Source organism: Bacillus rossius, chromosome 17, assembly GCF_032445375.1.
Source record: "Bacillus rossius redtenbacheri isolate Brsri chromosome 17, Brsri_v3, whole genome shotgun sequence".
In the NCBI taxonomy this organism is placed as follows: domain Eukaryota; kingdom Metazoa; phylum Arthropoda; class Insecta; order Phasmatodea; family Bacillidae; genus Bacillus; species Bacillus rossius.
In genome coordinates this window covers 2231304-2243347 of record NC_086344.1, presented here as the reverse complement: position 1 = coordinate 2243347, position 12044 = coordinate 2231304, and the positions used below count along the sequence as shown (strand labels likewise).

At 38.8% G+C, this 12044-nt stretch overlaps 1 protein-coding gene across 2 annotated transcripts in view; it reads right to left on the bottom strand.

The window, feature by feature from the left end:
- LOC134540798 (alpha-tocopherol transfer protein-like) overlaps nt 1–12044 on the bottom strand; it is a 108174-nt gene that overhangs the window by 57199 nt on the left and 38931 nt on the right. For both annotated transcript variants that reach the window (XM_063383726.1, XM_063383727.1), the window contains exon 2: nt 1397–1592. In XM_063383726.1, the coding sequence (XP_063239796.1) occupies nt 1397–1586 (190 nt within the window). In that variant the 5' untranslated portion in view covers nt 1587–1592. The remainder of the gene's footprint in view (nt 1–1396; nt 1593–12044) is intronic.

Here is a 12044-nt window from a genome sequence, read left to right as displayed (position 1 = left end):
GAAGCTTATACAGTGCTATCCCTTCACACAGTTCTCAGTTATAAAATAATAGTTTAGCAGTTGATGGTTTTAAGTTCAAGTAATAAAGCAGGTTTTAAGTTCCTCAAGTTATAGCAAATCTTCAAAAGTAAATTTTTATAGCAGAGTTTTGTGTTCGCGATCGACAGTTTAACCAATTCTCAGTTATTTGAAAACTATTGGGATGTGGCAGTTATTCATTATTTCGTATAAATTAAATTCTCCTTATTTGTAGAACCCAAAAACGTTAAAAATGTAACTTTGGCAGCTAATTATGCAAAAAAAGTATGCGCTGTGTACATTTTTTTTCATTTCGTGGAAGTTGAACAATTGGAAAAAGTCTACAAGTCTATTTGTAATTAGCTAGGGCCATGCATATTTCGCGAAAAGATTCCGAGACCAGCTGGAAATTAAAACACTGTAGCATCGTCAATGTTTCTTGATTGGGCCAGTTTCTTTCAGGTGCATGACGATTGTTAAAACACCAATCACAGTAATTCGTTGCGCAAGCAAATGCGTCCTGAGTGGCTCAGCCAAACAAGGCAACTACTTCTCTCGCAGACGGTCCGCCACTCACAAGGAAGAAACCGCTGGTGCGCGTATACCTTGTTGCAGTCTAATAGGCTTTCCGCTTTATTCGCGAAAAATGCCTGCCCCTAGCTAATTACTAGAGACCTGAAAAATTCGTGGTTTCATTTCGTGTTATACTAAAATTCAAATAATTATACCTTAGTGGTGCTTCTGCCATTGGTTCACTGTTAATCTGGATGACTGAGAGCCAATTAGAGACCCTCACACTCATAGAAGTGTCGAATCACAGGCCACCCAGTCGAGACGACTCGCAAGTCAGCAGCCAATGAACAGTTGGCATTTGCCCGAGTGTGTAGAGGATATTGGAGTCTATCCTGGAGGTCATTGAACCCGCGAATTTTTCGGGTCTCTACTAATTACTAGGGACCGGAAAAATTCGCGGGTTCAATGACCTCCAGGCTAGACTCCACGATCCTGTGCACACTCGGGCAAACGTCGCCTGTTAATTGGCTGCTGACTTGTGATGCGTCTCAATTGGGAAACTCGTGATTCGATACTGCTTTGACTGAGGGTCTACAATTGGCCCACAGTCCTCCAGGTTAACAGCGAACCAATGGCAGAAGTTGCATAAAAATAGACAATTATTTGCATTCTAGCATATCGCGAAATGAATCCGCGAATTTTTCCTGTCTCTACTAATTACTGTACTGTAAATATAAAATCATGAGCTGAAATGGGAGGCACCCCCTTAACTCCGTAACCCCCAGTGGGCCGGCTGTCGAAGGAACCCGGGGAACGCACGAGCCGGGGTTTCAGCCGGCAACAAGGTTCCGCCAAGGCCGCTCACCGTACACCAAGTCGCGCAGCTCCTGCACGGCCGCCATCTTGGTGTCGGGCGACTCGCCCAGGTGCTGGCGGGCGTACTCCAGCACCGCCTCCGGGGGCGGGCCCAGGTCCAGCTCCGGGGACACGTCTTCCCAGGCCGCCCCCGCCGCCTCCGGGACCCCAGCCGCCGCCGCCGCCGCCTCGTCCGACATCACCGCCTGCAAGCAGCAGTCGCCCAGTCGAGCAGCCGCCACGCTACCGTCGGGCATGTGTCGTTTTGCCTAGAGGCGTTTTGCCCAATTTTAGGCAAAACGCCGTTTAGCAAAACGCCGTTAGGAAAATCGCCGTTAGGCAAAACGCCGTTCGCCAAATAGGAGTTAGGCAAAACGCCGTTAGGCAATTCGCCGCTAGGCAAAACGAGGTTTTGTCATCATAGTAACATTTTGGGCAAAACGCCGTTACTAGGCAAATCGCCGTCAGGCGGCAAATCGGAGTTAACGCCAAACGCCGTTAGGCAAATTGCCAGCAGGCAGAACTCCGTTAGGGAAAACGTAGTTAGGAAAATCGCCTTTAGGCAAATAGCCGTTAGGCAATTCGATGTTAGGCAAAACGCCTTTAGGCGAAATGACTTTAGGAAAATTGCTGTAAAGAATTCATGTTTAGGCAAACCGCCTGTTATTCCTACCGCCACCAAGTTACCTACAGTTCATTCACGGACTCTTCGACTAAGAATCAACCCTCCTGTAAACCAACACTTCTTCGCAATCTCAAATAACTGAATCTTCTTGGAAACTACGCCGTAGTATATTTTTGACTTCACAGTTTCTGTGAGAGAAACGAAAATAGTGATAATTTTTTTTTTTTTACGTTTCTCATACATTTTCATAAAACAAAAAATTAACTTATTATAATATTAAAAACATTCAGATAAATTATTGAGTTTGCAACAAAAATACTTTCACTTTTTTTTTAGAAATCACAGTAAACTTTGCGGACTTTTAAACTAATGATTTGACTAAATTAAACGAAAGGTTCTTCGTAACATTAAATAACTGAATATTCGTATAAACCACACCATATTTCGACATCTAAGTTGTATTTTTTTTCTTTTTCTAAAGCAAGGCGAAAACGCGCGTAGACAAAATAATGTGTGTTCTTTGCTGTGGACTTAACCAGTCTTTGAAAGGTTTCTTAATATACCAGGAATATTCTTTTGAGGTCATGTTCAAAGATTATTATTTTCTAGCCTAACTAAAACTAAGTGTATTTTGGAGTGGTTCGGGTTAGGGAGGGACCTAGGTGTGTCTCAGGCCGAAGCCTATACCTACGCCTAGTCATGCTGGGATTAGCCATGCAGGGAGAGGGTCGCATGCATCATGTGCTAGGTGGGGATTGGCCAGCCGTGGCAACGATTGGCGCCATGACTAACACCCCTCACTCTTAAATCTATACTATAACTAGAGATAGGTTGGGCCCAGGTAAAACTTGCATAGACACAGGGAAAACCCTGGGCACATTCATGCGGGATGCAAATTGGCATGCATTACGTGTAGGAATTTACAGGAGACAGAGGATGGTCTGGATTCATGTTCAAAGAAAGTGGTTTCAGTGTCCGTAAATTAAAGAAGATATCCGTAAATTTACGAAGATCCCTGGATACATTTGTAACCAATGTTCTTGGTGAATTAAAGGTGAAAGTTTTAACAGTGCAGACAGGGGCAACTCTAAGAGCCCGTCTGCAATAGTCCGAACCTGTGCGTGGTCCGTGTCCTTATCCGAATGTGAGTGACGTCACATTGTCTCACCAAAAACTTCCCTGTCCACAATTGCGATGTCCGATGTCCGAATGTATTGATTTCTAAAGTTGTCACCAGAGCGCAGTAAATGTACCAAACCAAATGTTTTTGTTTATTGTTTTGATGCTTTGTAGTTTGAGATTGAACTTATGAAAGTTATGTAAGTTATAAGTGACTTACAACACCTTCCATTTCCTTCAATAACACAAACAAACACCACGTTTTCAAACGGGAACCGGAAATACAAATATCGTGAGTGTTCTGTTCTTTCTCTGTGTCCGAAGTACACAGGTTGGGACAAAAAGTTCAAATTGACGAATGTCTTCGGACCAGGTAGGTTCGGACCTTCTCCCACTTGACGCATGACGTCAGAGGGTCACGTGGACCAATCAGCGACGAGTGTCCTTCGGACACAGTTTAGGACATTGCTATTGTAGACGGGCCATAAGAATCGCACGGGTATTTTTATTTTTTATTTTTCCTTGTCTGTCAAGTTTTCTTTATGTGTATATATATATATATATATATATATATATATATATATATATATATATATATATATATAGAGAGAGAGAGGAAGACTTTAATTGTTGTTAGCACACTCAATTTAACATGCTGGTAAAATCACTGTTAGAAATTACCTACAGTAAATTTACGGGACTTTTCCACGAAGAATATAACTCGAATTAATTAAGAATTCTTCGTAATTTCAAATAACTGAATGTTCTTATAAACTACGCCGTATATATTTCAACTTCAGAATTGTATTTTTTCATTCTAAACAAAAGGTGAACATACACTGGGACAGAATAATGGTGTTGTTACTGTGTAGACTTAACCAGTTTTATAATTTTATTTTTTTTAGTTTGGGTTCATGTTAAAAAGTTAGTAAATTTACGAAGAAAGCCGTAGATTTATGAAGTTCCCTGGATAATTTGTGACATGCGTTCTTCTCAAATTGAAGTTGAAAATTTTAACAGTTTTACTTACGGTTTTAAATTGAGTGTTTATGATTTAATATGTCTTTACAAGTTACCTCATGAAATGGCAGTAGTATACAAAAGGGGGTTCTGGCACAGAAGTAGGAGTGTGGTGCCTGGTGCCGATGTCCGCCATTTTGGATTGTGACGTCACGGCGGCCATCTTGGTGTCAAATTTCCTGAAAATTCCTCAAAAATGACTAAAAATTCCTGAACATTTCCCATTTGAGAGATTTGTTATGGTTGGTTTGGAATAAGAGTTTGTCGTCACGCCGACATTCTGGGCAAAGGTACGGTGTGCAGAGGGTCAAGAAAAACCCCGCAATTTGAATACTTGAACATCCTACTCAGGGGCGCAATAACAGGGGGGGGGGAGGGTATTTTGCCCCCCCCCCCCACACTGAAACCTAGAAGTGGGGGGCAAACGGGGGCAAATAATGTGCTATGTAATCAATTTTTAGATAATAAAACTGCTTAAATAGCATCATTTTCCACCTTGTAATACAAATTCGCTTCAATAGGGGGGATCGATGATTGTTTATAAAAAGGTTTAGTGCCCCCCTTTGGAAATTAAGTTGTTGCGCCCCTGATCCTACTGGTTTCTGTTTACGAACAGCATTTAATAATGCTCTCAGGGCATATGAGCACTTCCGTTTCCGTATTTCTTTTATCAAACTGTATTTTTAGAAGAGTGAAAATGGCTAAAAACACGCCTTTTCAAGAAAAAATTTACGCATGAAACAAACGATGCAGATTCTTTGAAGAACTCAACGGACTTGCGTTATTACACATTTAGCTTCGCATATCCGCCATACATAGAGATTGAAAAAATTCGCGGATTCATTTCACGACAGCCTAAAATTCAAATAGTTACACCTCAGTGCTGCCTCTGCTATTGGCTCACAACTCACCCGGATGACTCTGGGCCAGTGAGAAACACTCAGCCGAAGCTGTATCGAATCACAGGCCGCTACGTTGGGACACCTTCGCAAGACAGCAGTCAATGAGAGGGTGACATTTGACCGAGTGTACGTAGAACTATAGATAAAGTTCATCCTAGAGGTCATTGAACCCGCGAATTTTTCCGGTCCCTAGCCATACATTATTAAGGTAAAAGCTTAAATCACAACAACCTGTGAGCCACAACATGCATTTTCTCTGTTTCCACATGGAATTTCAAGACCTAAAATAAACGAGATAAAATCAAAATATGTTATTCGCAATTTCAACATAAAGACTTAAAATTAAAGGTTTCTTAGGAAGACAACCCGCAAATATAATAAAATATGATTTTCATTAGTAGAGCTCTATTATTAAAACCAGTAAACATAAATTGTTTTAATTAATTATTAAAATAAAAAAAACAGCTGGGCGAGTGTGTTGGCTGAAAGGGGCGATGGTTGAGCACATGCGTTGTGAATGTGTGGTCTGATTTTGTTCGACATTTTGACGTGAATACGTCTTTAAAATTGCTTCCATAGTGGGAGGCAATTTAAAAAAAAACGAATGATAACAAAATCGGGGGATACAGTTTGGTGTTGCAACTACATATCTATCATCTCCACCCAAAAATTTAATTACACCACTGGATAGCTAGAGGATCAAAGAATTCGTTACGCTAAGTGAGGACTGTGACGCATCGCGCGCGGTGGAGGGGGTAGCGCCGCCATTTTGAGGTCGTTTTGCTGCGTTTCGAAAATTCCATCTAGCATAACTTTTGACTCGGAGAAGCTACGACGTTCGTTTAGGTTTCAATCGTCAGCTCTCGTCAAAATCTATAAGATTGCACGTTTAAAACATTAGTGTAAACTAGTTACAGTGAACATATATGGTGTTAAAATAAAAATTGGGTGTGTCTGTGTGTTTATTACCTGTTACGTACAGGTATTCACGTAGAACACACGGCTGTGTCCAACGACTCAGCCACACCCCATTTTTTTGTTTATGTTGTGGCAGCGTAGTGAGTCGTAGAGCCGTAAAGTCCTATGCAAAGAGACTCATGCAGCTCGCGAGCCGCGGTTTGCCGACCCCTGACCTAGAGCAACGAAACCGATCTATAAAAACCCCTTGAGTGATTTCGGCGAACCACATAAATATCCGAGGTCACGACGGACGGAACATGATGCGAACCCAGTTTCTCTCCGGACGCGAGCACAACCTCTTAGTGTTGCACCATCCTTGCTTTCTCGGTGGAATGGAGGTGAGATGGAGTGTGTCAGTGACGGAAACAAGAGTGCGCCGGACAAAAACTATCGACGCACAGAAATTTTTGGAAATGTTTCCCTTCAGTCGCTTAGCAAACAATGCCACCTAACTAATTTTTTTTATTGACGTGACAGCGTCTAATAAATCGATGAACGCCGGCTGCACGCATGAAAAATCGTCCCTTTACGCTCATTGTCCCGTTAGGCTTTGTCCCGTTACGATCATTGTACGCTTGCGCCACATCTATATCTCTTCCACTCGATTGGAACAACCATCGATTTGACTTTTTCCAGGCACATTAAACTTGAAACACTCCCATTCGTTTCCTACTTCTCCTATCATCGTCCTATCCTTAACAGAATAACACAGATTGGAAGAAGTTAAATAGCAAACATGTATAAAAGTTATAGTTAAAATAATCTGTTCGTTAAAGTAATAAACATATTTGAATTAATGAGTGCAAATAAAAGTAAATTTATCAATTAAATTGTATATTTCATTTCACTCCTTCTTTGTATCCATACAAAATAGTGATAATTCAATAAAAATGATTCAATTTTATTCTTAAATTATGCAATAATTTCATCAATGTTTTGTTATGACGTTGTCACGTTAAACTATCGTCCGTAAACCGACTTTACGGACAACCAATTTTTTTTCTCCGTACACTTCACTGATCTGACGATGTATTCCATCCTACTTCACGCCTTTAGTTCTGAGAAAACGAATCGCAGTGCGAATTTCACAGTCAGTAGTTTTCTCAATCGCTGGAGGCATTTTAAATACTCACAAACAAACGTAAACAAGGTAGAAAGTTTCCGTGGTGGCGTTTGTGACTCGCCAACACATGCAGGTACACATTCCAACCAACACACTGCATCAGCCGAATTTCAAAACAGTACTTACATGAAAAAAACATATAATATAATGTAAAAGGGTCAGGAAGGTGTAATTCACGCAAAAAGAAAAAGGTGCACTTAGGAAATGTTTCTGTTTTCCAAAAGGCCAGTCCAACACTGCATTCAAACCCAATAATTTGCTTCTGAAATCATTCTATGCAAGAAACTTGCCAGCAATGTGCAAGTATTCAGGAAACTAAATCCAAAGCTAAGTGTCTAAATACATGTGCCGTTTTTTAATTGGTTTTTCAGTGGATTTGATTATTTTGGTTTGTGATCTTTGAAGCAAAATTTTTTGTTACACTAACAGCATTTGAAGGATAATAAAAACCGGTTACAGACAAAGCTTTCTTAAATGTTAAATTAAACCAAAACATACTTTTTTATAGGTTCATGTGGATGTCTTTCAAAAACTATACCTCCCTCCAAATTTTTTGATAATAATGTGTTATGATTTGTATTCATTCTCTCTCTTTTATGAGTCAGGCAGAATGGGGAGCTACTTACAAACGTAGCTCGAATTTCTATATAAATGGAATTATAAAGTCATGCCTTAACTAATGTCCAAATCCTGAACCTCTTGCGTCAAAGTCGGTGGGAGTATTATCCAACTTCTCCTCGGAGGTCATTTAATCGTGATTATGCTTTGTGTGACTCTGATAGTTCACCATTACGAGAGGTGAATCTCTTTTGCTTCTCCATGGGTCGGCAATCGTTTCTCTCTAAGTAAATCAATGGAAAGAAATTTCGTGGAAAGGAAACTTTCAACACATCCAAAATCCCTAGCCTTGCCATAGATTATAAAATAGTGTCTGATTTCTAAGTAAACATAATTATAGGGGTTCGATCAGACGGGCTTTCATCTTAATGCCTTCACATTGACATATAAGATCATGATGATAATGATGATGATGATGACCAATGTAACGGGAATGACAGTGTACAGAGGTACAATATAACCCCTATAGTTTTCAGGGAGTGGTACATTATTTTGTTGGTAACACCCAAATAGTAATACTGTCTACATAATAAATATTACATTCAAATATAACATAGTTTTTCTATCAATCTTGTGAAAGCAAACATTTGCTAATGGAAAGAGCTTAATTTGTTCATATTTACTATTAAAAGTACCATTGAAGGTTAACAATTTGTGTAAAAAGGGATCATAAGAAACATCAACGGAAGAGTGGAAACCTGAGAGTAGAAACACACAAAAATATTTCTTTATCGATTGCTCTCAGCCCGCAAACGAAAATTATTCAAGCGTCTCTGGTGATAATGACGATAAAGGGAACAAATGTAATGTTTTTATGACAACTACCCGAAGGTGTGCCTTCAAGTTACCGTTAGACAAAACACTCTCGGTTTGACCTAAAAAGCTAAATAATAATTGCCAATTTTTTTTTTTGCAGTTTGCAGTTTGATTCGTATCAAAGTCGTTTGCTATCAATAAATGCTTGACTTTCCTTATTTCAAGGCCTGGTAGTGTTATTGAACAAGTTCACTTCCAAGTAGCGAGGACTGGTTCTACAGGTTACCAGCAGGTCGGCACAAGGTGGTCCTCAAGGTTAACCACCACCACAGCTGCTATAAAATTCGTGGATTCATTCGATGATAGGCTAGAATTCAAACAGATATACCTCTTTAGAATTGGTTTACTGTTATTGGCTTACTGTTCATCTTGGCGAATCTCAACCAATTATATACCCTCAAGCAAAGAAGGATCGAATCACAGACAAACCAGCTGAGACGACTTACAAGTCAACAACCAATGAACTTGCGTTATTTGCCCGAGTGTACAGGGGTATGTGCAGTCTATCCTGAAGGCCATCGAAACCGCGAATTTTGCAGGTCTCTAATCACGTGTTTGACCCTTTTTTACTCACAAGCCCGATTCTTTATGCAAGAGTTCTTACATTAATTCTCACATGAGGAATCATAGTATGGGTATTGCTTTTGAAAAGGTTGCTCCTGAAAACCTCCTGACCACCATCGAAGAGACAAAAGGCAACAATTTAATATCCAGGTTTTTATGCCCAAAAGATTATGCATAGAATGTTTGAAAGTTGTGTCTGCAATGCTGTATGTTGGATTCGGAACCTCTTGATACCAATACAGTGCTGATTAATTAATGTTTTTTGTGCCACGGGTTAGTCTTTATTTAGCAATTGAGCATAAAGACGTAGATGCTACGAAGATCGAAATATTTAACAGCTGTTAGTTTCACATTCACACAAGGTATTATATTTGTACCGGTCACTGAGAAAAATCATTCATAAATAAGAATAATGAAGGGTTAAAAAGTTGACTTTCTAGATATATTTTTTTCGTAATATGCCTCTCAAGGCTATCGTTTGGTTGGAGTTATTTTGCGTATTCAAGGACCATATTGACGTGAGTACTAAGGGTGACATTGGCTACCGAATTGCATGTATCGTCGCTTCTATTTGCAATGCATTGAACTGGGATTATGTATTCCTGTTGATGGGTTTCATGTATGGGATTTCAAGCGGCAACAACTATTACTTTATGACTTGTTCAAAAAGACCAATACATTAATGAATCAATCATGTTTGAAAAGCTTATCGACATGGGAGTGAAAAAAAAAGGGGGGGTTATCTGTAAAGTCGGTTTACGGACGATAGTTTTACGTGATAACGTCATAAGAAAACATTGATAAAAAAATGCATACAAACCACATTAACTTTTCATTTCTCTTTATAAACAGTTAAAAAACAGTTCACGTGTAGGTTGTGTGCTGCCGCTGTCTCTCTTCTACTCGGACGCATCGGCCGATGGAGTGGAAGAGAGATAGATGCGTCACAAGCCGATCGTGCCTCTCTATCGCTTGTTCCACGCTCTCGCTTGCACGCTCGGCTCAGGAGGAACGTGACAATGAGTCATGTTTTTTCGTACGTGCAGCCGGCGTTCATTGATTTATAAGACGTTATCACGTAAAAAAATATTGTGAAACGGGAGCTTCCGAAAAAACCGTTCGGGTTCACGGAAAAGTCCGAAACGTTTTCATGTTAGCCTGTTAATGCTGGGCCATTGATCTAACAACTTAACTACGGGCTACTAAGTATGCGATATGCATTCTTCTCTGCTAAATTGTGATTCAGTGAAAGATTTGTAGTATGTCTCTTGTTTTTTCTGTGCGACCATGCTTAGGTGCAACATCTGCACAGCTATGTACTAATGAGTTAGGTTAAATTCGTCTTCTTTAGATTCATTATACTTTTAACAATCTATTTTATATAAATTTGAGTAATTTAATATAATTTAGTGTAAGACTAAATAAACAAGTAATATATAACCTTATAATATTAAAAAAATACTTTTTAAAGTTCACTTTAAATCAGATTTGATAAATGTTCTTTGTCCTAAAATACAAAATTATATATGGTTTTTTATAACCAAAAGGCCGGCAAAAATTTGAATAGGTTTCAAGGTACCATAAAATATTTTAACATTCGTTTGCGTACAATTGCGACAGAACATTTAAAAAAAAAATACATTTTCCTCAAGTCCTGGGGATTACAACTAGTTAAAATAAGAAAATAGAAAATGAAAAACTAACAGACTTATTAGCTGAATGTAAAAAATAATCGGTTACGAGATCTCTTAAAACGTGTTAGAGATGAACCCCACCGGCGGTATAATGCCCAGAAGGCATGACATGAGCGAAGACAGACGTGCATAGCTACAAATTGTGCAATTAATTAAACTAGAATTTTCCCCAAAGAAAAATAACGATTTTACATTTAAAGCTTCCCTATATACGTACGGGGTGCTGTCATAACTTAGAAATACACAACTTAGAAGCACATAACTTATAATTTTCTAAGTAATGACGGTTCTTAGTTATGAATTTCTACGTTATGACGTTTCTAAGTTGTGTGGTTCTGCGTTGCGTGTTTCTAAGTTACGTGTTTCTAAGTTATGACAGTTCTAAGTCGAGTGTTTCTGAGTTGTGATAGTTCTAAGTTATAAGTTTCTACGTTATGACGTTTCTAAGTTGTGTGGTTCTGCGTTGTGTGTTTCTAAGTTATGATCTTTCTAAGATGTGTGTTTCTAAGTTACGTGGATTTTTCCAAGTTTTCAAAGTTGTGACAGTTCTAAGTTGTGACTTTCTAAGTTATGTGGTGTTCCCTATACGTACCACGAGAGGATCAACGAATTAATGACGTCAACTAAGCTTGACAGAACTAGTTTTTGAAGCAGCAATTTGAATTGTTTTTTTTTTCCCCAGCGGCAGGTTTTATAAAGCGGGCGTTTTTTTGTTAGGCGGGGCATGGCTTCCAAGCTCAAGGCTGTGGACTGACGCGCAGTCTTTTATAGACGTGCGTAGAGCGATTGTGAGATTCGAGGGTACCCATGAAATTATGTGGCTGAAAAATGAAGATAAATGTGTAATGCAAGTCCCTTGAGATTTTTCAAGAATCTGTCCATGATGTCCCATTTCTAAAATCTATTCTGAAAAAAAATTGGTTGTCTGTAAAGTCGGTTTACAGACAAAAGTTAAATGTGACAATGTCATAACAAAACATTGATGAAATGATTGCATTCTTTTATGAATAAAATTGAATCATTTTTATTGAATTAAAACTATTTTTTATGGATACAAATAATAAATGAAATGAAATCTACAATTTAATTGATAAATTTACTTTTATTTGCACTCATTAATTCAAATATGTTTATTACTTTAACGAAGAGATTATTTTAACTATAAATTTTATACATGTTTGCTATTTAACTTCTTCCAATCTGTGTTATTCTGTTAA